General features: G+C 42.2%; 1 protein-coding gene across 1 annotated transcript in view; it reads right to left on the bottom strand.

Annotated features, from left to right (window-relative positions):
* LOC122815972 (zinc finger protein 845-like) overlaps positions 1 to 27,825 on the bottom strand; it is a 368,367-nt gene that overhangs the window by 214,711 nt on the left and 125,831 nt on the right. The window contains exon 6 of the mRNA XM_044088856.1: positions 13,806 to 14,140. Coding sequence (XP_043944791.1) covers positions 13,806 to 14,140 — 335 coding nt within the window. The remainder of the gene's footprint in view (positions 1 to 13,805; positions 14,141 to 27,825) is intronic.

Here is a 27,825-nt window from a genome sequence, read left to right as displayed (position 1 = left end):
GACTTATCTCTCCATTCAGATCCCAGCTGGGTGAGTTTTCCGATGATGCCTGAGTGGAGAATTATGTCAAAAGCCTTGGCTAAGTCAAAATAGGCTGTGTGTACTGTTTTGCTTTCATCCACATCTTTGGGTGACCATACCACTCAACTGTACAGATTTTCGCAGAATATCCACATTTTTACCTTATATTTTTTATCTGTTTTTCATAAACTTGTGTTTTTCAGGCAAACTGCAAATCATTAAAGACTGAAGTTAGAAAATAATGACAGACATTTGAGTTTCAGACTTCATACCCTTCAGAAAAATCATGCTAATGCAAAACCTGTTATTCTATCAACTTTCTAAGTTTGTAAGAGCAATATTTAAAAAAGTGTCCCACTTTTGTTTATGGCTTTGTCCAGATTTCTTGCTCTAAGGAGTTGAGAGGTATGTTGGTGACATTCTTGAAGTCCACCAGGTTTAATACATATGATCTACCCTTAAAGCCACACTGGGTCAAGTCAAGAGTTTGAACATCATCTATGTCTTTGTTGATAAGGTCTATGAAGATTCTCTCCATGGCCTTCCAGATAAGGTTGGTTAGGTTTATGGATCTATAGTTCCCAGGGTCAAAGACGTTTGGAACTTCAGCATTTTATCACCAACTTGCCTTATGTACCTTATTTCCATACCAGGCTTTGGTTCATATCTGTTCTATAGTCCTCAAACATGCTGTTTTAAGGCATTGCCTTTCTTCAACTCCATCTAGTTCCTCCTCTTCCTGAGTATTTTCTTGAAGTTTTCTGATTTCTCTCCAGTCAACTTCCAGGTCTTCTGCCTAGTCTCGGTTAACCTTAAAAGAGGTTTCTCTGACCAGTGCTTGCAGCAGATTGCAGCAACCAGTGGTTTAAGCTGTGGGCTGACTGCTTCCCCGAGTATGACTTTGCAATCACTGATTCTACCCCACTGCCCTTTACTTGCTAGGAAGAAGTCTACCTGAATTGCATGTTGGACACTCAAGTGATCTTGTGACCATCTCTTGCTGAACCATGTGCTAGCCACCATCACACCATTTGACAGACAGAAGTCTAAAATGGCCTCTCCTTTACTGTAGTTGCCCCACCCATGTGGACCCAGGTAGTCATGTCCTGTTCTGTCTGGGTATGTGTTTCAAGTCCCTCATTATCAACACCAACTCATGTCATGCTTTATCTAGCAGGTCCTGTAACTACTGCTCAAGTTCACTTTTTCCACAGTATCACAACCCTACTGTGGGGCATAGGCTGAGATTATGAATAATGCTACATACTTACACTGGAGCCTAATTCCCATCCATTTGTCACTAAGGCTGATGACATCCTTCATTATTTTGTGAAGCCTCTCCCTCACCTCCACCATCATTTCTAGTCTGTCCTCCCCTGAGGCGTAGACTATGTATCCCAAGCAAGCCATCTTTGCTGTACTGCCTTTTATCTCGTCTACTAGATACACAGGATGTCCACTTCCTCTATAATGTCATCTAATCAACTTCCAAGCAGCAGCCTGTCCACTTCCTCCATACTGTCATCTAATCCACTTCCAAGCAGCAGCCTGTCAGTGGACCTATACTTACTGTAGACAATTTTTATTTCATGTTTGGCAAGTTGACTGGTTTTTCATCCAGTATTCTCTCAACCGAATTATCCCAGCCAACATAAGCTTGACAACTGGATTCTGGCTGGTTGCTGTGCTTTATGGTGGGTATACAGTGGCCAATGGGGCTCATAGACCCCTCCCGCTATTAACATGTGACCCTGGCATAAGTCAGAGTAGACTGTGTTTTGGGTGACATTAAACAGTATCACCAAATCACCTAAAGGTAATTTTTACAATGTCAAATGGCTAGACTTGACACAGCATTATTTTATCCACATTCTTATATCTAGGAAATACTGTGTTCCTCAGTTGAGTGGCTGGTCTATACATCTATTTTCTGACAGGCAAGTCTGTATTGCTGACCACAACTCCATTCTTTTGTGAGTTTAGGTGGAACATTTCAGCATGTTTTTGAGAGTATAAGTAACCCCACAGAGACAGGGAGAACATGCAAACCCACACAGGCATTGGCCACAGGTCAGGATTGCACCTTGTACTTTATGCACAGGAAGTGAAACCCTTAACCATACATCAACTGAGTCTGTATCATCAGGAGTTTTGCAACATACCTGTAAACAAATATAGATATCTCAAAACCTGTAAAAGAAAATTAAACATGAAACTTGTTTAACACACAGTTCTCTCATAATGGTGATATTTATATGACAATGACACATTGTGATTTTATATTGACTGTGCAATAAGAAAAAATGTCACTGCATTTATTCCAACTATTAATATCTCTCTAACCACAGCAGACAGACCCCAAGAATTAGTGAGACTTTTGTTACATTTTTGAGATATTTACACAATTATGATTTATATGCAAATTCAACAAATAAATGAAAATATCTCCACAGTGATACCAGCTAGATACCAACTATGAGTGCAAAATTTTTCAAGCATGGTATATGCTTGTTTTATACAATGGGGTCCTGTATATAAACACCTTCAGGTTCAAGTTGTTAAAAAATTACTAACATAGTGTATGTATTCATAATGTTTCTGGAAAATAACACACTTTTTCAGTTGCTGGGTACCCCCCTTCATTTGAATATGGAGCCATTCCTGACCTTCATTGCTCGCTGGGTGAGAAGGCTACATGGTGCCTCTCCACCCCTATGCCATGTCCCACCCCTCACGGTGCCTTCCACCTTGGTCTATTCACACCATCCAGATTACTTTTTTCTCACAGTTTGTTTTACTCTTCAGTTTTTTTTTTCCTGCAGATATTCGTTCAACATAACCTCCATAGGCAAGACTGTACTCTGATAACTGTGGAGGAAACAACTGTATTGAAATGAGGAGTTCTAGATGCTTTCAGGTGCCTTTTAGATTTTGCTTTAAAAGAAACTTTTCATCCAGTGATGGCCAAAATGAAAACTATGATCAAAGAAAAACTAAATCTTACTCTTCAGCTTTGTGTTTCCTGCATCCATTCAGCACATTCTAACTGACCAAGAAACACTGTAATACCTGCAGTGGAAATAACTGTATTAAGCTGGGTGTCTGGGGTCCACTAAGTCCTCAGATGCCATGAATGATCTAGGTGCTCTGAAGTGCATTTTAGAGTTTTCTTAAACGACAGCCTGAATGTACCTCACTGGATTATATAGAGAGTGGTATGATGGCAGTATCCGACTTTGTCCCCCACACATTATGTCCCTAGCATTGAGCAGCATTCTACTTTCTCCACAGATACCATAAAACAAACAGAAGATAATTGACTTTAATAATTGGCTTAGGGTCATTCAATGGGGGGTAGAGTGTTTAATGGCCTGGAAGGATATGATTGACAAACCATGCTGCCTTGCCAGGGATGCAACTGTATCACCTTTCAAATATTGGCTAAAGCCTTGTCCACCCCCAAATTCCCTTTTTAGGCATTATCAACCTGATAAACCATCCAACATACCTACACCAACTCAGAATAATCTAAAGGTGATACTGGAAGGTAGCACTGGAAACCCAAAAATGAGTAAGGCAAATAAAGGTGCTGGTATTCCTTCTTCCGCTGAAGCAGAAAATAAAAGGCTTCTAATCGAATGAAATTTCTTGTTTTATTAAAACGATCACAATAACAATCTCATCAAGCGCTTTCGCTCAGCGTGATGCTGAGCTTTTTCAAGATGCTGAAAAAGCTCAGCATCACGCTGAGCGAAAGTGCTTGATGAGATTGTTATTGTGATCGTTTTAATAAAACAAGAAATTTCATTCGATTAGAAGCCTTTTATTTTCTGCTTCAGCGGAAGAAGGAATACCAGCACCTTTATTTGCCTTACTCATTTTTGGGTTTCCAGTGCTACCTTCCAGGTCGTAGATTAATTTGCTTTATTGGTTCGGTTTCCTTTTTGGCATTTTTTTCTAAAGGTGATACTTTTCATTGCCAGGAATCTAAACAAAAAAAAATCACTCTCTGCAAGTTCTCCTCACCATGGAAAACAGAATCTGTGCAGTTAAAGAGACATAATTTAAAGCCATGGGCAGCACCCTAGCAGTACAGGACTATAATACCTTCAACATAGGTTCATAGGTAGGTACAAGGCTACTGGCCCTAGGGCCTATACAAGCCTAGCCAAAAAGGTACCCTGGCTTTCGCCACCCAAGAAAATTATTTTCCTGTGCCCCTGTCAAGCAGAACCACAGAAGTGATCCCCGGGGTGAATTTTCTATTACTCATCCAATCATCAAGATTTTTCTTGAAGAGTGCTAATGAGGAGCTCTGTTTGACATAGATAGGTAGTCTGTTCCAGAGTATGGGAAGTCTCTGGGACAGGAATCTATCCCTCCAGCATGTCCTGTTTATTGTGGTGACAAGGATTAGGTCCCTAGAGTGTGTAGCTCGGAGAGATTTCTTTAAGTGGAGCATGTCCAACAGCTCTGGGTTTGACATAGCTTTGTATGTTAGGCAGAGATTGCCTCTGAGTAGGCAATATGCGATGGAGTAAAGCTGGAGTTTTTTGAGACAGTCTGCGTAAGGCATCTGTTTGAGGCCAGTAATCCTCTTTGTGAGGTATTTTTGTGGCCTTTCCAGTTGTAGATATTTTTGTGAGGTACATACCAAAGGGGCACTGTACTCTATAATGGATCTAATGAGTGATGGGTAGAGGGAAAAGTACAGTTTTATACCTACCATAAATGTAGATGTTCGAGTGCTTATACAGCTGCAGTCATAACAGATGGGTTCTCCTGCCATCAGGCGGGTCCTCGGTCGGCCGAATTCCAAAGTCTAGGTCCGGCGTTGGTTGTCGTCGCTTCTTCCCTGACGTCAGTGTGACAGGGGTATAAAGGAACCAGCAGATGCCATTTTCTTCAGTTTTTCTTGCCCCAGATGTCAGGTGCCCCCAGAAGGAAGGCAATACATAAATTTGTGTAATAAAGCAGTGCAATATAATCAAAATACAGTAGTTGCAAGCAAATACACCATAAATGAATACCCCAATCAGGTTGTATGAGGATGTGTTAGCCTATAGGCCTGTCCCAAGAGGGGAAGGAGGAAGGGAAACCTGGACTGCAGCTGTATAAGCACTCGAACATCTACATTTATGGTAGGTACAAAACTGTACTATGTTCATCGTGCATACAGCTGCAGTCATAACAGATAGGTAGAATCCCAAAGCTAAGAAAGGGGTGGTAGGCACTAGGTGGAACTAGGAGGAGCCAGGATGCCCTGCAAGACTGCAGTGGCAAAGCCTGCTCTAGTTTTGGAGTATAATGGTAGGTGGTAGTGCTTGGAGAAGGTATGCACAGAACTCCAAGTGGCTGCTTCCAAAATATCTTTGGTAGGAACTCCTCTGAGGAAAGCTGCAGAGGTAGCTGTGGCCCTTGTGGAGTGAGATCTGATGCCTGTAGGTACAGTTTTGCCATGAAAAGAATAGCAAAAGTGTATGCAGTGGGCTATCCATTTTGAGATTGTCTGTTTCGAAACTGGCTTTCCTTGAGCTCCTACAGCATAGGACACAAAGAGCTGTTCTGATTTTTTGAAAGGCTTTGTTCTGTCCAGATAATAACGTAGTTGTCTGTGGATGTCCAAGGAGTGTAGTAATCTCTCCCCTTTGTTTTGAGGATTAGGATAAAAGGTAGGTAAGTGTATGGCCTGATTCAAAGCTACCCTGGATACCACTTTAGGCATAAAGGACGGATTGGTTCGTAAGGAAACTCTATCCTGATGGAAGATGATAAAAGGCTGCACAGCCATGAGAGCTTGTAGTTCTGAAACTCTATGAGCTGAGGTAATAGCCAGAAGGAAAGCTGTTTTCCAGGACAAATATTGCAAATCTGATGAGGCAGCTGGCTCAAAGGGAGGCAAGGTCAGTTTTTCCAGAATGAAATTGAGATCCCAAGCAGGTATTGGTTGTTTTCTTGGGGGTCTTAGATTCTTAGCCCCTCTGAGGAACTGTCTTAGGAGAGGGTGAGAGAATAAGGGTGGATCAGTGTTGTATTCTTCAGAAATGGCTGAGGCATGGATTTTGATGGAGGAGAATGAAAGTCCACTGCTTAGCAGCTCAGCTAAATACTATAGTATTTGAGGTAAATTCAGTTTTCCAGGATCCTGGCCCTTTTTCTCACTCCAGACACAAAACCGTTTCCATTTTGCGGAGTAAGCTTTTCTAGTTGATGGCCTTCTGGCCTCCAAAATGACATCCTACACCTCCTTGGAGAGTAGGGTCTGTTGTGATGCTAAGGAATCTTCCATGCAGCTAGATTGAGTGTTTTTAGCTGGCTGTGAAGAGTTTTGAAGCTGTGCTGAGTCAGAAGAAGAGGCATGAGAGGCAGGGTCCATGGTGGGGAATGTGTCAGGCTCCTCAGGAGTGGGTACCAGTGTTGTCTTGGCCAGTCCGGAGCAATGAGAATCATCTTTGGTCTGTCTGCTCTGGTTTTCAATAGAACTTTGGGCAGCAGAGGAAGAGGTGGGAAGGCATAAACTGTCATTGATGTCCAACTGAAAGAGAGAGCGTCCACTCTCCAGGCCTTTGGATGGAAAATCCTTGAGCAGAATTTTGTCAATTGTGTGTTTTGTGGGAGGCAAAGAGATCTATGGCTGGCCTTCCCCATGCTTGGATTATTTCTGTAAAAACTTTTGGATGCAACTTCCATTCGTGTGGATCTGTCATATTTCTGCTTAGGTTGTCTGCCAGCGTGTTTTCCTTGCCTGGCAAGTACTGTGCTTGTAGTTCGATTTGTAAGTCCATGGCCATGTTCCAAAGTGACATGGCCAGACTGCATAGGGGGTATGAATGTGTTCCTCCCTGTTTGTTTATGTACCACATAACTGTGGTGTTGCCCGTTCTTATCAATAGTTGACCTGGTTGCAGAAGGTCCTTGAAAGCTATAATAGCATTTATTACTGCTAGCATTTCCTTTTGATTGATGTGAAGGTGCTTTTCTTTTTGGGACCATTTGCCCTGAATGCACCGATCTGTCATGTGCGCCCCCCCCCCCAGGCGTAGTCCGAGGCATCTGTTGTGATGACTTGATTTGCTTGAGGCTTCCTGAATGGAAGACCTGTGTTTGTTTGGCATGCTTGAGCCCACCACAGAAATTCCTTTTGCAGACATGGAATTAGTGGTATTATTGTTTCCAAACTGTGGCTGTGTTGAGACCATATGTTTTTCAGGCACCATTGAGGTTTCCTCATATGCAGCTTTGCACATGGGATTAATAAGATGCAAGATGCCATGAATCCCAGAGCCTGCAGGATTTTCCTTGCAGTCAGCCTGGTGCAATTTGCTACTGCTCTGAAGTATTGAGTTAGTTGCCCCTGCTTCTCTGGCATGAGGTAGGCCATCTGGGTGTTTGTGTCCAAGTTGGCACCCAGGAAAATTATCTTCCGAGAGGGTATTAGCCTTGATTTCTTTTTGTTGACTGTGTATCCCAGAGAGCTCAACAACATTCTTACATAAGCCAGATGTTTCAGAAGAATGTGCTTGCTGTCCGCTTGGATCAGGCAGTCGTCCAAATAAGGGTATATTTGTATCCCTTGAAGTCTGCAGTAGGCAATTACTGATGCCAGGCATTTTGTGAATACTCTGGGCACAGTAGATAAGCCAAAGGGCAATGCAGAGAATTGATAATGGGTTGAACCTGCAAGAAATCTGAGGTAACTTCTGCAATTTTGTCTGATTGGGACATGCAGGTATACCTCCTTGAGGTCCAATGTTACCAGCCAAGACTCCTTGCCCAGTATGGGAAGAAGTTGCTGTAGAGTGAGCATCTTGAATTTTGGTACGAGTAGAAATGTGTTTAGGATGGACAGGTCCAAAATAGGTCTCCAATCTTTTCCCTTCCTTGGTACCAGGAATAGCCTGGAATAAAAACCTTGACCTTGTTCGTGCGTAGGTACCTCTTGAATAGCTTTCATGTCTATGGGATCTGTAATTTGCCTTTGTGCCTCTGCCCTTTGATTGTGTGGCAGGTTTGGCATGCCTCTCATTTTTGGAAGGGTGTGAAAATGGAATCTGTACCCTCTGTTTATAATGTCCAGGATCCATTTGTCTTTTGTGACAATATGCCAATTCTTTGAAAATAATGCCAGCTTTCCTCCTAAGGGGGCTGCCATTTGAGTCTTGCTTGGCATGCAAAGGGGAAAGTCATTGGGCTTGCTTTCTGAACGATTGCGAGTTATCCTCACCACCTCTTTGTGTAGGAGCTTGCCATTGTCTGCCTCTAAAGGATCCTTGGGATTGTCCTCTGCCCCTCGGGTGCCTGTATCTGCCTCTTTGGGGTCTGTCCGTGGCTGGAAAGGACCAATTTTTGGAAGGCCAATTTCTACTGAAACGCGGGGGTTGTACCTGTAGAAAATCTTTCACAGTTTGCATTGATTTAGCCTTTTCCTCCATTTTCCTTAATACCTCCTCAGCATTAGCACCAAATAATACATCCTTTTGAAGAGGGGCATCTAGTAATTTAGCTTTGACATGATCAGGCAAGGTTTGTTCCTTGAGCCAGGCATGTCTACGTAAGACTGATCCTGTAACAGCAGCTCTACATGAGGCCTCTAGAGCATCAAAACCACATTGTAAGGTATGCTTACCCACTTGTTCTGCACTATGCATCAAATCCTGCAACTCCTTCAAGTCTGGTTGTTCAGGTTGTGACATTTTACTTTTCAATTGTGATAACAAAAACTGTTGGTATTTTAGCATATGGAACTGACAGTTTAAGGCCCTCATGGTTAAGGTAGCCGAGGTATATACCTTTTTTCCCCACCTTTCTAAGGATCTGGAATCTCTCTTGGAAGGTAATGGATTTTTAGCAGTGGAGGCCTTAATTCCCTTGGGGCCCTGTGAGATGGTTTCTGGGTCAGCAGCATGGCTTTTGTATAGAAATTGGTGTGAGTCAGGAACCGTGTAGTACCTGTCAGGCTTAACTGGAGCTGGAGACAGAGAGTCCGGGTAAAGGCAGGCCTCCGAGTAAACATCATCTAGGATGTCCAAGACAGGAGGTATAGCCAGAGGCCTGTGCTGAGGTAGTAAGAGAAATTCTCTAAGCCTTTTCTTGGAATCTGAATAATCTTGGCCTTCCCAGTGGAAGTGTTCCCTTAAAGTATGCAAAGTTTCCCCAAATGAGTAATCCTCTGGGGGGGATACAGAAGGAATGGACTCCTCCACATCAGAGTCTTCAAAAGGGGAGTAAGAATGTTCCTGATCATCAGAGTGCTCTGAAATAATGGAGCCCTGATCAGAGGAGGGGGATTCTTCCTCCACTCTGGGCCTTTTGTCTGGTGGGGGTTGAGAACCCCTGATAAGAGCAATTAAATCCTCAGCCATTTTAAGCATCTGCCTTTTAGGCATGGGGCCTGGAGATGGGCCCTGTGTAGCTTGTCTCTTAGAGTGCATGGCTGCTTTAGACTTAGTGAAAGCCTTGATGGAGAAAGAAGAAGAAGGTCTGAAGACACCTTGAGAGGAGGTAGACCTGTCTACATTTTGAGGTTCAACGTCAAGAGTGGCTTCGGTATCTGTAGTCGGGGTGTGGGCCGAGGAGCCTGCGACCTCGGGCACAGGAGACACCGCCAATGAAGTGTCGTCGGTAGTCAGGGGCTGCGTAGGCGCCTCGCTGAGAACCGGGCCGCGTGTAGTCGGCTTTGGCGTGGTGTCGGTAGAGGCCGCGGACCCCGTGTGTCGGTCCTTATCTTTGCGTTTTTTAGACAAAACTGGAGTCAGAGTATCCGACGACATAATATAGTTAAATGTTTTTCCAAAATAATGCTGGGTGAACTCCGCCCGACGCTTAATGGTGTGTTTGTTGAATGTAGCACAAAAACGACAGACCGAGACGTCGTGGTCTGCGCCTAAACAAGGTATACAGAGGGAATGGAAATCCTTATGCGGTATTTACTTCCCACATGAAATACAATTATTAACTTTGTCTGACATCGGTCTGAGGCAAGAAAAGTTTCCCCAACGGGGTACTTAGCTTTCAAGAAGACTTCGGTTTCAAAATTTTCATAATTTCAGGAGCTGGCCGACCGGCACTTGCGAACTGCTTCTGCTTCGGGCACCGCGCAGCAAGAAAGACTGAAGAAAATGGCGTCGGCTGGTTCCTTTATACCCCTGTCGCACTGATGTCAGGGAAGAAGCGACGACAACCGACGCCGGACCTAGACTTTGGAATTCGGCCAACCGAGGACCCGCCTGATGGCAGGAGAACCCATCTGTTATGACTACAGCTGTATGCACGATGAACATCAATTACCTCTTTTTTCTGGATGAGAAACCTTTTGTGATGAGGTGTGTCATGTAGAAGGATTTCCTGACCACTGTGGTGATGTGATTATCAAAGGAGAGACTACTGTCCACCAGTGCCCCAAGGTCTCTTATCACACTTTCGGTGTTAAGTAGACTACCGCCTATGTGGTAGTTCATGGGTACAGAGTTTTTACCAAAGGGGATGACAATGCACTTTTTGGCATTGAGCTTGAGACCATGTCTTTGACACCAGGCATCTGTCTCAGTGAGGCCCTTTTGTAGAATGTCCACATTGTTAGGAGTTTCGATTATGGCTCCTAGTTTACAGTCATCTGCAAATTTAGTTAGCCAACGACATTCTGTGTTAGCCTGTACTTCAGAGAAGTAGATACCAAACAGGAGAGGACCCAGGACTGAACCCTGTGGTATTCCACTTGTCACTGGTCTGAAGTCTGATTTGGAGTCTGCTACTTTCACAGTGTGGGTTCTGTCTTTAAGCCAGTTGGCAACCCATATTGTGACATAAGGATTTATACCTAGTTTAGTGAGTTTATCTATAATTCAAGAGTGGGGGGGGGTGTTGAATGCCTTGGCGAGATCTAGATAGGCTGTGTGAACCACCTTACCCTCATCTATGGCTTTGGTGACTACTTCAAAGAAGTCTATCAGGTTTAGGAGACATGATCTGCCTTTTACAAACCCAAACTGTGTGGGGTCCAGAGTTTGGAGATCTCCAAAGTCTTTGTTTATGAGTTCCATGATGATACGTTCCATGGCCTTGCAGACGAGGCTCGTCAGGCTAATGGGGCGGTAGTTCCCGGGGTCTCTTGCGGCCCCCCTTTGTGGAGTGGGATAACTGTTGCAGTGCACCATTCAATGGGCACAAAGCCTGAGGTGAGGTTATGACTGAACATTTAGGTGGGGTGCCAGTTCATTCTGTAGTTCATGTAGAAGGCAGACTGGGATGTTGTCAGGTCCCATGGATGCTGTGTTCTTGGCTTTGGAGTGAGGTTTTTACCTGTGCAACCATGATTACAGGAACTTTCCGGTATAAAGATGGACCCTTTAGGGAGTGAGAGGGGGGTAAAGTTAGCACTTGGCAATATCAGTTGGTTCTGTATATTTAGTGTCATTGTGCTGTAACTCAGAGCAGATCTGAGTGTTGCCATTGAGATTTTTGACATAGGTGTAGAATGCTTTGTGGTTGTCTTTAGAATCAGTGGCAATTTTGTTTTCATAACTAGCTTTGGAGGATTTTATGAGAGATCTCAGCTTCTTACTGAGGTTGACCAGGGAGTTTCTCCAATCATGGGATTTTACTCTTTTTTCCAACAGTTTCTTTCTTCTGTTGTAGAGTTTGTTTATGGCAGAAGACCACCAGATTGGCTTCCTTTTTTTGGAGGGTAGCATCTTGGTTTAGTTAGGGTTAGCATGATCCATGCACTCGTGTAAGTGCTTATAAAGTGCATTTGTGTAGGATTCAGCAGTCGTACCTCTATTGTCCATCTGCATGGGTGTCGTGAAGCTTGCCACTTCTGCCTTAAGAAGTTTGAAGTTGGCTTTGGAGAAATTTTTTACGGTTGTTTTCCTAATGGGGGGTGGGAGCAAGATGTGAATGTCTAGGGTGATTAGCTTGTGGTCGGATCTGACCGAGGAGCTGACCTCTGGTGTGGAACACCGGTCACCCATGTTGGTGATGACCAGGTCTAGGATATTGCTGCCCTTGGTGGGGGTGTGGATAAGTTGATCCAAGGCGTTGGAATTGATGATTTCCAGGAACCGTTGAGCAAAAGAGTTGATACATAAGTAGTTTTCCCAGTTAATGGTAGGGAAGTTGAAATCACCCATTATTAGAGTGTTGGGTTGTACCTTAATATTTTCCAGTGTATCAAGAAAAGAGGAGTGGGAATCCTGGGGCATGGTGGGGGGTATGTAGCAAGCTACAATCTGGATTGCAGTTTTGCCCAGAGTTAGTTGAACTTGGATAATCTCGGATGCATTATGCTGAGCAACTAGCTTGGAGGTGTGGATATCCTTAATGAATATGGGCACGCCTCCACCTTTAGTGTTTCGGTCTGGGTTCGGTGGCTGAAAGGTGTGGTATGAATTACAGCCTGGTAATGAAAGGGTGCTCTCTGGAGCTTTGAACCAGGTCTCTGTCACTGCACAGATGTCAATGTTCTCCATTTTAAGGAGTGCCTCGAGTGAGTGCATTTTGAGGTTTAGACTTCTAGCATTGAGTAGCATTACCCTCAGATTTTGCTTGCTTGTACCTCTTACGGTGGTGAATTTGTCATTTGAACCTTGCCTAAAAAAGGCACTATAGGGGTGGCAAGAGCCTTTGCCAGTATCCAGAATCCCAAGGGCGACATGTGCAGGTCTTCTCTAGCAAAGCAACGTGGTCTGTCGATCATGTCATCCCAAGCAGACAGATACTGGATTCCCTTAGAATGACACCAGAAGCTTAGCCAATTGTTAAAGTCAATCATTTTGTCCTTGTACTGTGGTGTAATTCTGGGTGATGGCAGGATGCTACTCAGGGCTAGGGTCATACTGGCCTGGGCTACAAGATCAGAGAGCTCCTCGTCTCTTTTCATGTAGTCCAGGGAGGTACGTCTCAGGTCATTCACACCAACATGGACAATGACAGTCATATTTGTACTTGTTATGGAGTGACCTGAGTGCGTGCGTTATGTGGCGGATCCTGGCACCTGACAGGCAGCTGACAGTAACTTTTTCCTTGTTTAGCCTGGTGAGTGGAACATCAGTGTGCCTGACTATAGAGTCACCTATAACTAGAGTGTTGGGTACGTTATGCCTTATGGGCTGCAGTTGAGTGGCACACTGAGTATGTGGGCTATGTGAAATTTGGGTTGTGTTGGGGGTGGAAGTTGCTTGCATTTCTGCTTTGCAGGTCTCTGTTGTTTGGGCAGATTTGTACTGAGAGCCTCCGCGAATGTAGGTGTGTGTTTTGTGCTTCTGTGTGTGTGTTTTGGTGGTGTAGGTTTTGAGGGACTATGTGATGAGTGTGGTGCGGTGCAAGTGTTTCCCTTCTCCTCTTGACTGTCTAGGCCAGTCTTTGGTGAAGAGAGCTTTGCTTCCAGTTTGGCTATATAAGTGCATCTCTCACAGGATGTAGTGTTGGGTGGTAGGAGGAGAGGGTTATATCAGCTACTACACAGAAAGGGTCAAAATATTTGGGGGGGTATCAATTTACATCAAAAACAAACCTCTCAAAACTGGTCAAGCCATATGACTCACTTGAGCTTGTGTAGAACTCAAAGTCCATTACCATATCTTTGCATGCTACAGGACCTTCCGCTAAATTAACAAAGCTTTCAGCATTCTGCGGATCTGACTGAGACATCCAATTTTTAATTACTGCCAGTACAACTTGCTAAATCTATCAATAATTATTTCAGTCATATTTTCTTTACTACTCCATCTTTCAGGATGTAACCACACTTTACAATATGCTTTTAACTTAGATAACTGTGATCTTACCTCTTGGGTGTTGGTACTGACCCCTGCTGTAGCCAATAAACATTTTTCACTTTTCATACTCAATGCAATCAGTTTGATGTGCATGAAGGCATTGAGGGGCTCCCCTGTAAGATGAACAGCAAGTACTACATCTATCCTACTTAGTCCCATCTTTCCTGGATGGTAATACTTTGCAACATTTAACAGATATGCTTCCATGACATGCTTTTGTGCTGCAAGTTTGACTGGAGTCACAAACTTAGCTGCTGCTACCATGCCTTCAGCAGCAGTAGTTATTGGCTGCAACAACTGCTCCATGGTAGTCATTTTCAGACACTGGCTTCCCTGCAGGACATCTTCATGGGGTAAATTTTCTTTAAACAAAAACCTTGCATGCTTTCTGTGACTGTAAGGTGGCAGGTGAGTTACTTGACCACAGTTGCTGACTGGCACCACAGGCCACTAAACAGGCAAAATAAAACTACCAGCTCTTTGCACAGAATGACTGTTCCTCAGTTTCACTCAGGAAAAGCAGGTAAATAACTCCAAAGTCTAATTTCCTATTACAATTGTGCAAACTAAGCAGCTGACACTATCACTTCTTTTATATAAAAACAAATATTTACTGCCCAAAGGTTAAAAGAAAAGACTTGACTTCACCACATGAATGAATCATTGGAATCTCTACAAAATTCTACTAGTTTCCCAGCTTCAGTTGCTGTGACACAGTTCTCAAGGCTCTGATGAATTTGATTTGCTGGTGACTCTTCTTGCAATAAAGGGGGCTTCTGTGACACAGTCCTATAGTCTTCTTTGCTCTGTGACACAGCACATGTATTTAGCTCTTTCTGTTGTTCTTCTTTATGGAAGGTTTTGCCAGACAGTTAGGAACTGCATGCAAACATCATATTAGAGTATGTGATAAAGGTGGAATAAAAATACAGTATATAGAAACATATTCACCTAGCCATATTAAAAATTATACATTGGACAGATAAAACACAGAAAGTACATTAGATGGTGACCGGAAATTGAAACTATTAGAAAATACACTTGAAATAAGTGATCAAATATAGATAACATTCAGTAATTAATTTCAATTTATATATATATATATATATATATATATATATATATATATATACACACACACACACACACACACACACAGACAGTGTGAGCCAGTAAGATTTTATTAAATCCTACTGATTTATACTATATAGCATACTCAAAAAATTGTATAAGTTTTACAGATAAGAAAAGACATTAAAACCTGTCCTAGTATAAGCTATCCATCTTGCACAACAAAACACCTAACAGAAGGATCTATTAAAGATAACATGTTTAAATAGACGAAAAAATATTGGTTGGCAGAACTGTTTTCATAATTTACAACTTAAAACAACAGAAACTTTAATAAATTAATTTGAATTACAGAATAAAGACTTCAGCCATAAGTGCTTTGCGGCCTGCCACAAAATGCAAACATTTCACATTGTCCATTTAAGAACTTACATTCAGCTGCATCTCATTTCTACATTGATGCTGTACAACCTGTTGACTGTCCTCTACTCTGCTGACTATCCACTTTTCTCATAGTCCTAGTATCGCCATCTCTTGTACTTTGAATTCTGTAGCATGAATAGACCCCCATTTCTAAGTCAAAACATTTAAAATTAATATCATCAGCATGGTTTTAAACTCTGACGTTTTCCAACAGTGGTCCCCTCTACACGTGAAATGAATGAGAAACTGCCTCTACCTCTGTCAGTTACCTGCATAGGGAGCACAAAAAATATCTATTAACCCAACTTCTCCTTTGATTTCAGAAACTACATGAATGTACTCATTTCAAACTGCCTTGGCTTCTGTTTACATACTGTGTCATTTTATAAAATAGTGCATTTCTGAAAGTAAGACATTCTAACCACTAATAATGTTATTTCCATGGTTAATGCAACATATTTTTTGTTCAGTACGTTTTATACTTGTTTACACATCTAGACATTATTAAACCATTTCCATAAGTAAGATAGGATTACCAGTAAGTGTGACTATTTTAGCAAGTATTACTACCTTTTTCATTTATTTTGTTCACATATAATAACTGGCTTTTTCTCCAGTTTTTTTTTTTTTTTTTTTTTTTAACATTACCAGTTTCGATCTCTACTTCATTAATAGCAATTCCTTGTAGTTCACATTTCTGAATGACTTGTAAACTATGTTTGTACCATTCCTAATGTAGCAATATTGCCATGTTACAGGATTTGCTATCCCTCAACCATAAATACACCAGAGCCAACCACAAAGTGTGTAAATGTTATTTCTATATTATAGAACCTATATTTGCCAGCATTTTTCTGCATTTTATAGAATTTGTGAACCATTTTTGTATACAGTTCACCACCTTGAAATAACATTGGGTCCATTATGAGATTTGCATCTTTCAGTGTAAGTTTACCTTTCAGTTTTTTAACTATCACAGAGATGCTGATCAATATATATTTTTATGTAGCTATTTGAGTTTATTTTAATTTTTGTTCAGAACTATATTTGGCTCACAGTATGTCAAAAGATATGTGTCTAGTTCCTCTAAACGTTTATATACCTGTGTGTGTATAATGTATAGGGGAAAATAGAGTAGGGTAACATAATTGTAAAACTGCTGGATATATACTATTGTCATCCTTTGATTTTTTTTTTTACATATCAGCTAACAACAAGGTATGAAATGCTCTGCAGCCTGATCCAGCACTTTCTGTTGCCACTCAGTCATATGAAAGACGTATGACAAAATCTTATTTAAAGCATGAAGTTTTCCAAAGTTCTTACTTTATTTTTGGCATTTGCTTTATTCTTTCACAGTACCCCTTATAGATTTTGTTCTCATCAAGTTTATATTGCATCACTGCCCTTTATCCTCTACCTGCTGTTCTTTTACATTACATTTTTTCATCACACTGAGCATCCAATGATACATAATTTTTTGCTTTCACATATTCATCAAAGCCATATGCCATCCAAAAAAAAAAAAAAAACTTTAATAGCTCATAGTTGCACTCTCTACAATCTATTAAAAGAAGTCATTCACAAATAGAGGACATGATACCTCTTTGTTTTCTTGGATTCAAGCAGTACAGACTGCCTAATCTGTTAATTTGGCCAGCTGATCACAAGAAACCACAGCACGTGCTATAAATAAATGATAAGTTAATTTTTTGTTAACCAGGAATAGTGATGGGATCTGGAGAAGGCATTTCAACCACAGCCCAAACAGTGATAATACAGACTGCAGGATACTGTATATAACTTACAACAGAGACTACACAATTTACACATTTTATAATTCCTTACACATTTATAATGCTAACACTGCATTCTTTTCATAAAGAAACAAGTTATAAAATCCATACATCAGTTCATTACAATTATTAACGATGTTAATTGAGAGAAGCAATGTTTTAGTAAGGGATGTTTGGGATGAGTCAAGAGAGAAAGAATAAAAGCAGAGAGAAGTAGAAGATGGACAGGAGGGCTGAGACATTAGGATATTCACTAAAACTTTATCTACTGCTTTAGAGCCTTTTTTTAGGCATTGCCTAATTGACAAAAATACCAACTTAGCAAATAACATTTAAAGAAACCTAAAGGTGATACTGCTTAATTCTAGGAGCCTTAAAAAGAAGTTATATACTCACCATACATTTGATCTGTGTTGTTCATTTTCAATCTTCCTCAAATGATGGGTTTGGAGATCCAACTTGGCCATTTTCAAAGCTCATGGCACCTTTAACCTCTCAAGTTTCTTCCCTACCCATAATGCCTCTCCCCAAGTTACCTCAAATCTTGTTTGCTGTCTTAAAAGAAGGGAAAATTACAGAAAGAAAGGAAAGAGACTATATCTGGAGTTCATTGCAAGAGATAGTGATGTCCTCTAACCACTTATTCTTCCGGGGGTTTCCAAGGATGGGGGCTGATGAGTGGCAAGTTGAGGAAGAATGAAAATGGACAACACAGAGCGAATGTTATGATGAGTACACAATTTCTTTATCTGTTGTCAATTTTCATTCTATCCTCAACTGATGGGATAGAGTCCCCAGCTACCCAGGATCCTGGATGGACTCAAGGAAGGGATACTCCTGAGCACCACTGAACCAAATGATGCTCTACCTCTGGAGACCAGATCCAATTTGTAATGAGTAACAAGGGTATGGGGAGTAGCCCAAATTGCTGCTGTACAAATAGCAACCATGGAAATTTTAGACTGAAAGGTTTATGAATAGAATGGGCCCATAATGGTTTTGATAAACTAATGCCCAATTTATTATAAATAAATGAAATACATTCAGTGTGCCACCTGGCTAAGGTCACTATGGCAATTGTTTTTTCCCAAGTTCACTTCTGCAAATGAAACAATTAGTTTTCCTGAAAATGTTTTGTTCTGTGCAGATAAAACCATGATTGTCTGTGAATGTCTAACAAATGTAAAAAATATTCACTCTAGATAGAAAAATTAGGAAATACGCGCAAATTGATGGACTGAGTGACAGTAGATTCTGACACCATCTTAAGAAAAAATTATGTATTGGTTCAGTGTGTTACCCTATCCTCAAAGTCAAGTATGGAGGTTTTGAGGACAAAGCTTGAATCTCAAGACACTTCTGGCTGAAGTAATGGCCAACAGAAAAACAGGTTTCCAAGACAGATATTTAAGGTCACACACAGCTAATGGTTCAAAAAGGGGGTTGGGTAAGAGCCTGCAGTATCAGATTCAGGTCCACAGAGGAGTAGGGTCTTTAAAAGGAGTTTTAGTAGTAGAGTACCTTGCAAAAAGGCTTTGCAGAGCTTATGAGAAGCAACAGAGTAAACCTTCAAATCCAGTGTGAAAGTTTGAAATTGCTGCTAACTGAACTTTAATCATTGAGGAACTGCATTCTTGTTTAAAGAGATCTGCTTCTGCTAAAAAATCAAGGATTTCATGAATGGGTGCAAATAATATCAATATTGTTTTATTGAGCCCAGTAAACAAATCTTTTACACTTGCTGGAGTAGAGTTTTCATGTTGATGGCTTACGGAAAGATAAAAGAATCTGTCAGACAGGTGAAGAGAACATTGGTTGCCTAGCCATTAATGAAATTGGAGAAACCAGCTCATTAGCTTGAGATCTGATATGTCTGAATGAGTCATTTCTGGCAGGTGAGACAGTAGGTCTGGAGTTGGATCCAGAAACCAAGGTTGATGAATTAAATGAGACCAAACAAAGGTAAACCAAATCTATTGAAGCCAGTAAGGTGCAATGAGGATGATGACTTCAGTCTTCAACCTGGCAGCTTTCTGTAATAAGTTTTGGAATTAGTGGAATGGGAGGATAAGCATAAAGAAGACCGGATGGCCAATTGTGAAGAGACTCTCTTGGGGACTCCTCCTGTGAGGGGATTAGGGCAAAAAAGTTGCTGCATTGGTTGTTTTGGGGGGAAGCAAAAAGATCACAGCAAGGCTGCCCCCCCCCGATGGAAAATCATGCCCAATATGTTTCTGTTGTGGGACCATTTGAGAGGTAGAAGAATGCACCTGTTCAGCTTGTCTGCTATCACAACAGACCTCCCCAGGATGTGCCTTGATATCAGAAAGTGGTTGGATGATATTGTCCTTTGCCACACTCTGAGGGCTTCTTGACATAAGGGATATGACCTGGTTTGCTGATGTACCAAACCACTGACAGACTGTCCATCTGAACAGCAATTATCACTAAAGGCAGAGCATTGTAAAGGGCCTGCAACACTAGAAGGACCGCTCTCATCTCTAGAACATTGAAATGCAATTTGGCCTCCTCATGGATCAGGTGTCTTGGACCATTTTCTCCAGAAAATATTCCCCATCCCAAATGGGAAGCATCCATGATCACTATGGCCTTGGGTTGAGGGGGAATCAACGGATGGCCTTGCAGATGTTGGTCTGACTGAATCCACCATTGGATATCTGTCTTGCATATACATGGGTGATTTGAAGTGGAGATGACATCGGTCGATAAAGTATCGACCATTGTATTGATAGCATCCACTGTAAAATCATCATCTGATATCAAACTAAAGTAACTGCCACTGACATTGATCCTAATGGTTGAAGGACCAAGTGGGCTGAAATCTTATTACAGCAGATTATTCTCCTGACCTGCGATCTTACAGCCTGAACACTTGAAAGAGGCAGTGAAGCCATCATTGATTTTGTGTTGAGCAGTGCTGCCATTAAATCCAAATTATGATCTGGTTCTAGTTGAAACTTTTTGTAGTTTATAGTTATCCCCAGATAAGAACATGTATGGAGAACCTGCTATCTTGCCTGAATTAAGTGATGCTTGGTTGGGTCAGTGATGAGCTAGTCATTTAGGCATGGAAACACCCGAAATCCCTGCAGCCTCAAGTGAGCTGCTACTACTGCCATACATTTGAACACCCTGGGGGCTGTAGTGAGACCAAAGGGCAGAACTCTGAACTGGTAATGACTGGCTCCTTGCCAGAAGTGCAAGAACCTTCTAGATCACCTGTTCATCTTTATGTGATAATGCGCATCCTGAAGGTCTATTGAGTACATCCAGTTGTTCTTTCCCAGAAAGGGAAGAATGAACTAAACAGTGACTCTCTGGAACTTGGTGTGTCGAACTAACTTGTTCAAGTTGCTAAGATCAAAAATTAGTCTCCAGTCCCTGTTTTCTTTAGCACTAAAAAGAATCTTGAGTAAATACTGGACTCTAACTGATCTGGTGGGACCTGTTGGATGACTCTCTATTCTAGCAGCTTTCAAATTTGAATTTCTGCTTGTTCCATCTGACCGGGTGAAACATAGAAGATTTTTTTTTAAAACAGTAGAGGAAGGGAAAAATGTATTATAACCTCTGCAGATTATCTTCTGCACCCAGGTTATCTGTTATTTCTAGCCAGGCAATCTGGTCAGGGATAGTCGACCCCCAACTGCCTCCAGAGGAGGGCAATCGGGCCTCCTTTCAGGAGCACTGGAAGGATCTGTCAAAGAAAGAATCTCTAGATCCTTGAGTTTGCGACCCACCTCTGCCATGAGGGTGGCATCTTCCCCTGGAATTCTCCCCTCTACCCCTGGTGGAACTTTCTCCAAGGAAAGATCCCTGTGATTTACTGTACCACATCTGTCAACCATTCCAGACTTCTAGAACAGGATCTTTGAAGGGGGGGGGTGGTCAAAAAATGTATGCCCATGGCAGACAGGGTCTTTCCATCCCTCTCACATCTGGATAATATGGCCTTCACCTGAGGCCAAATAAGGAAGTGCCAGCAAAGGAAGCATTAATGAAGACTTGAAGGGCTCTCACATAGCATCCAGGATTGCCTCATCATGGAAATGTCAGAACCTGCTGCCCTTGAGGTTCCCTTGGTTATATGCAAAATGCGCCTCATTGAAGAATTAGAAATGGATTGAAGGGTGGCCATCTCAGATGTCACAGAAGACTGTACTTCTTCAGAAATGGATCCTGTGAGGGTATTTAAGAGCTCCTTTATCAAATCCCTCTGTAGTCTTGCAAAACGTGTCAAATAATTCAGTGACCTTAAAGAAAAGGTCAATGAATCCTTGACATGCTTCCCAAGTCTGTCCATTACCCATGACTCCTTGTTAGGGAGTTGGACAGTGGAACTCTCCTTGGCAAGTTCATTCTTAGTGGTCACCGCTACAACCAAGGCATAAACAGGATCTCCCTTTCTCCAAAACTGTTTGTCCTCAGGTGGTACCATAATCTTATCCAGTTTCCTAGGTATTGGTTCAATCGTGCTGGGATCCTTTCACGCCCGCCGAAAGATCAACTCAATACGCTCACTGAAGGGTGGAGTCACCCAGGAGGTAAACAGGCTAGTACCAAAATGCCTCCAGGAATACAGACTCCTCAGACAAAGGGGTGATGGACTTCCAGCCACCTCTCTGTTTTAAAATTTCAAGGATGTCTCCAAATGAGATATCTTCAGGAATGGACAGTGGCGACCATTCACCTTCATCGAAGTCTGCATCTTCAGTGAGAGACTCCTCTGGGAAGTCCAAGTGCTTCCTCTTACACATCCTCTTCTATAGAATCTCCTCAGTCGGATGGTCGGATGTATCAGAAGAAGGAATTCCCTGTTGGGAAGCTTGGGGCATCAGTACTGGCTGTCCCTGTGGAAGTGGAAGAGGACACTCCAGGCACAGACATGTCAAGGCTGTAGACAAAGGATCTGAGGGGAATAGAACCATCTGAACTTCTACTCAAAGGCAGATCTTCCTCAAGAGGGAAAGGATCTCGGATCCAAAAAGCCACACTTTTGGATCGACATCTCTCCCTGCTCCGAAGACCATCTACTTGAGGCAGAGGCCAGAGCTCAGCTAACCCGTGCTAAGTGTCCAAGAGACAGCTCTGACAAAATCTGAGTCAACCCAACACCTCTGCTCTGACATGGAAGCCCCAGCTCAGAGAGCCCTCAGGATCTGACTGACCCAAAGTACTCAAATCAAATCTCAGATCCAATGATAAGGGTATCCACAGATCTGAAACAGACAGAGATGGATAAATCGGATCCAATGGCTCAGACTGAAGCAGGAGTCAGAGGAGAAATTATAAAGGGGGGGTATAATGGATGAGATGACCTCCTGACCCAAAAGGGTAGGAGCCAATAAAACACTTATTCCACTCTGCCAACAGAATCCTTCTCACCACCCTTTCTGCATCATCTTCTGTAAACTCCTGGAAGAGTGAGCGGACATAGCATAGGGTGACTTTGGACGCTCCAAAAAAACTGAAGGAACTCTGGAGAGTAAAGGGTCCACTGAAGGTGAATGCCAAGTTTTAGGAACCACCTGACTTTCCAATGGATCCTAAAGGGTCAGATTTAACAATACTTTGTTTCAGATCCGATGATGAGATCAGCTCTGATAAATCTTATCTTTTTGTGTTGGATCAGAGGTTCAGGTCTGATCCAAAATATCAGATAACTTCTTCTTAGGATCTGATGAGGAGATGAGATCCAAATGAAGTCTCTTCCTTGACTTCTCTGAAGCTTTCACTGAAGTGAAAGGACCCGGAGAAGGAGACTTTGATTTCTTTGATTTCAGGGAAGCAGCTCCAGACAAGGCCTCACTGAAGGAAGATGGAATGAAGAAGCCCCTTAAGAATTTATTTTTCCTCTCAACAAGAGTCCTGGGATTAAACCCATGGCAGATCACACAGTCCTCCCGAGGATGAAAAGGACTGAGACAATAAACACAGAAGGTGTGGGGATTGGATAGGGGAATTTTGTGCGTACGCTTAAACACTCTGCCATAACTAAGGAAAATTGAAGCTCACAGAGAAAAAGAATACAAGATACAGATTTTTTTTTAAAGCAAAAAAGGGGAGGAGGCAAATATGAAATACCAATGATGGCAATAAAGTAGACTACACTAAGTATAAGGGAGAAAAGGAATACTAGTGATAGTAATCCAGAATATAGCTGTATGAAAAATAAAGAAAAAAAGGAGAAAGAGAAAGGAAGAAAAACCTTTAAACAGTTTAGTCAAGGGGAAAATCATTAAGTGTAGGGATGAAAACAAAGCTATAAAATTCAAAATTAAGGCTATGAAGTACATAAAATTAACAGTTATCTGTTAGTAAGCTGAACAGAAATGGTCAGCAGGTCTTGTACGCAAAGCAGCAAATGAGACCGGAGGTAACTTAGGGAGAGGCATCATGGGTATGGAAGAAGCTTGAGAGTTTGAAGGTGCCACAAGCTTTAATGGCAGAGTTTGATCTGAGGATCAGATATGAACACATAAACGGCAGAATGAAAACTGACTGCATCAGATCAAGAAACTCTACATCTTATAAGCTCTCCTCACTCTTGGGAATACAGACATCTGTGCTGTTACCAAGACATGGTTTACTCTATCAGTGCAAAGGTTCAGTGTCATCCACAAATTTAGACCATTAGCCACAAAGACAGGGCATAATGGTAGAGGTATCTTGATCTACTTTAGCAAAAAATATACCCCAGTTTGTTAAACAGGATGATGCCCTAGAGCTCATCTACATATAAATCACCACAGATAAAGTCCTTTACCATATCCTAGTAAGCTACAGGTCACCATCAATGCTCAAAGAGTCCCAAAACTCATACCCAGACCTGTTGGAGGCACTCACCATCATGCCAATTACCCTATTCATTGGAGATTAACTACCTCTCTACAGACTGGGAAAAGTACAGTTTTGTACCTACCATAAATGTAGATGTTCGAGGATCCACATTGCTGCAGTCCTAACCATTGGGTAGTCCGCTGTCCAGTCGGCCCGAATACCAAAGTATATGGCTGACGTCGGTCAAGGCGCATTAGACTGACGTCAGTACGTCAGGGTACTAATGCGCATGACCGACGCCATATCTTCAGTCTTTTCTTGCCCCAGATGTCAGAAGACCCTAAAAAGACAAGGCCCAAACCAAAACACCAAAAGCCCTGCACCAAACTTATATACAATATATATATATATATATATATATATATATATATATATACAGATGTACAATAATATACAGCAACTCACACCACCACCCCTAAACACAGAGGGGAAGGCGGGAGGGTAAATTGGACTGCAGCAATGTGGATCCTCGAACATCTACATTTATGGTAGGTACAAAACTGTACTATGTTCTTCATTCCACATTGCTGCAGTCCTAACCATTGGGTAGAATCCCAAAGCAGAGGTAAGGGAGGCTGGCAAATCATAAAGAAGCAGGAGCTGCCAACATGCCTTGCAAAATGGCTGTGGCAAAACCAGCCCTAGATTTAGAGTAGAGAGGAAGGTGGTAATGCTTAGAGAAAGTATGCACTGAACTCCAAGTAGCTGCCTCTAAAATATCCTTAGTTGCCACCCCTTAAAAATGCTGTTGAAGTGGCAGTAGCCCTAGTGGAATGAGGCCTAATCCCAGCTGGAATCTCCTTGCCATGATGGGAATAACAAAAAGAAATGCAAAACCCAATCCACTTAGAAATAGTTTGCTTAGACACAGGCTTGCCCTGAGAACTCAAAGCAAAAGAAACAAACAACTGCTGAGACTGCCTGAAATCCTTAGTCCTGCTTAAATAATAACGCAACTGCCTATGTACATCTAAAGTGTGCAAAATCTTTTCCCCTTTATTTTGGGGATCTGCATAGAAAGTAGGCAAATGAATAGTTTGGTTTAAAGCCACACTAGAAACCACCTTGGGCATAAAGGAAGGATTAGTTCGTAATGATACCATATCCTTATGGAAAATCAAAAAGGGCTCTACTGCCATAAGGGCCTGCAACTCAGACACCCTTCTTGCAGAAGTAATAGCCAACAGAAAAGCAGTCTTCCATGACAAGTATTTCAATTCAGCAGTAGCCGCAGGCTCAAAAGGTTGTAGAGTAAGTTTTTCCAACACAAAATTGAGATCCCAAGCAGGAGTAGGATCTCTACGTGGGGGTCTTATATTCTTTGCCCCTCTAAGAAACTGCTTGAACAAAGGATGCGAAAACAATGGTGGGTCACAATCATAGTGAGCTGAAATTGCTGCAGCATGAATCTTAATGGAAGAGAAAGACAACCCTTTGTCCAATAACTCAGTAAGATATTGAAGAGCCACACTCAAATTAGGCTCCGAAATCTCCAAATTCTTTGCTGTACTCCAAAATAAAAATCTCTTCCATTTTGCTGTGTACACTTTCCTTGTACTAGGTCTTCTAGCTTCCATAATCACATTTAAAACTTGTTGAGGAAGTTGAGACCTGCTGTGTGTCAACATAGAATATGCCAGGCTGTTAGATGGAGAGAGTGAAGCTTGACATTGAGCAGATGACCGTCCTTCTGAGACAACAGATGTGGAATCAAAGGTAAAGGCCATGGAGGCTTCCTTACCAGACTCCTTAGTAGTGGATACCAGTGTTGCCGAGGCCAATCTGGAGCTATCAAAATCATCCTTGGCTTGTCTTGTCTGACCTTTAAGAGCACCTTTGGAAGAAGAGGCAGAGGTGGAAAGGCATACACATGAAGATTTTTCCAACTGAAAGACAGAGCATCCACTTTCCAAGCTGTGTGATGAAACCCCTTTGTGCAAAACTTTGGCAGCTGGTGGTTTAGTGGAGAAGCGAACAGATCTATGTCTGGAGTTCCCCATGACACTGTCAATTTCTGAAATACATGAAGATCCAGTTTCCACTCGTGGGGATCCATGATTTGTCTGCTTAACACATCTGCTAAGGAGTTCTGTGCTCCCGGCAGAAACCTTGCCTGAAGAGTTAGTTGCAGGCTGAGCGCAGTCTCCCATAAAATCATTGCTTGCCTGCATAGAGGATAAGAATGTGTTCCCCCTTGTTTGTTGATGTACCACATGACAGTTGTGTTGTCTGTTAGAATCAACACCTGCCCTGGAAGAAGTAACTCCTTCAAAGCCATTAATGCAAACTGGACTGCTAACATCTCCTTCATGTTGATATGTAGATGCTGTAGTCTGGCAGGCCACTTGTCTTGTATCCACTTTCCATTCAGATGAGCTCGCCAAGCAATGTCCGAGGCATCTGTCGTTAAAATCTGACTCGCCTCTGGCCGGGTCACAGAGAGTCCCTTGTTTAGGTGACATTCCTGAGCCCACCACAAAAATTCTTTTTGAAGGCAAGGTATTATTTGAATGACAGTGTCCAAATCCTGGCAGTGCTGTGTCCATACATTTTGAGATACCATTGCAGCTTCCTCATATGCAGTTTGGCATTGGGAAGCACCAGAATACAAGATGCCATGAACCCTAATGCTTGAAGGACTGTCCTTGCAGTCAGCACGGACTGATGAGATAGTTGATGGAAGTAAAGGGATAGACTCTTTTGTTTGTCCGGGGTTAAAAGGCCATCTGGGCTGCTGTATTCAGTCTCACACCCAGAAAGCACATGTCTTGAGAGGGTACTAGACTGGACTTTATTTCGTTCACAGAATACCCTAGGCATCTTAGCACTGCTATAACATATTCCAGATGCTGTAGAAGGTCTTCCTTTTCTTGAGCCAGAATCAGGCAGTCGTCCAAGTAAGGATAGATTTGAATTCCTTTTAGCCTGAAGTAAGCTATCACTGGAGCCAGAACCTTTGTGAATACTCTGGGCGCAGTAGATAAGCCAAAGGGCAATGCAGAGAACTGATAATGAGAATTTCCAGCTCGAAAATGCAGATACTTCCTGCAACTTGGTCTTATAGGCACATGAAGGTAAGCTTCCTTGAGATCTAAAGTTACCATCCAGTGATCTTTGCCCAGCAGAGGTAAAAGCTGTTGTAACGTCAACATCTTGAACTTGGGAATGTCCAGATAAGTGTTGAGGATAGATAAATCCAAAATTGGTCTCCACGTGTTCCCCTTCTTTGGCACTAGGAACAGGCGAGAATAAAATCCTAGGCCCCTTTCTGATACAGGGACTGGCTGAATGGCCCCTATTTGGAGCAACAGAGAAATTTGCTTGTGAGCCTCTTTCCTTTGTGGAGGAGGAACGTCTGGCATGCCTTTGAAAGTGGGTAATGTATGGAAATAAAACCTGTAACCGTGGTGAATGATATCCAACACCCATCTGTCTTGAGTAATTAAATCCCAATTTTCTTTGAAAAGAGACAGTCTTCCTCCCAAAGGAGCTGCCAGACGAGAATCTACTGGCAGCTGAAAAGGCAGGTCATTGGGTCTGTTTACGAAAGGACTGACCCCTGCCCTCACCAGAAGTTGGAGCAGGTGAACTCCCTGTTCTAGGCCTAAAAGAACCTTGAGCTCTGCCCCTACCACGTCTAGACCTACCCCTAGACTGGGAATCATAAACAGGATATGTCCATCCCTTAGTAGGCCAATTTCTACTAAACTTCGGTGGCTGCACCTGCAAAAAATCTTTAACAGTTTGCATAGACTTAGCTTTGTCCTCCATTTTCTTTAAAACTGCTTCCACAGGCGAACCAAACAACACATCAGACTGTAAAGGAGCATCCAAAATCCTTGTCTTAACATGCTCAGCTAAATTCTGATCCCTCAACC

Source organism: Protopterus annectens, chromosome 11.part0 (genome assembly GCF_019279795.1).
Source record: "Protopterus annectens isolate FY-2018-M chromosome 11.part0, PAN1.0, whole genome shotgun sequence".
Taxonomy (NCBI): Eukaryota; Metazoa; Chordata; order Ceratodontiformes; family Protopteridae; genus Protopterus; species Protopterus annectens.
This window is presented reverse-complemented; position numbering and strand designations above follow the sequence as displayed.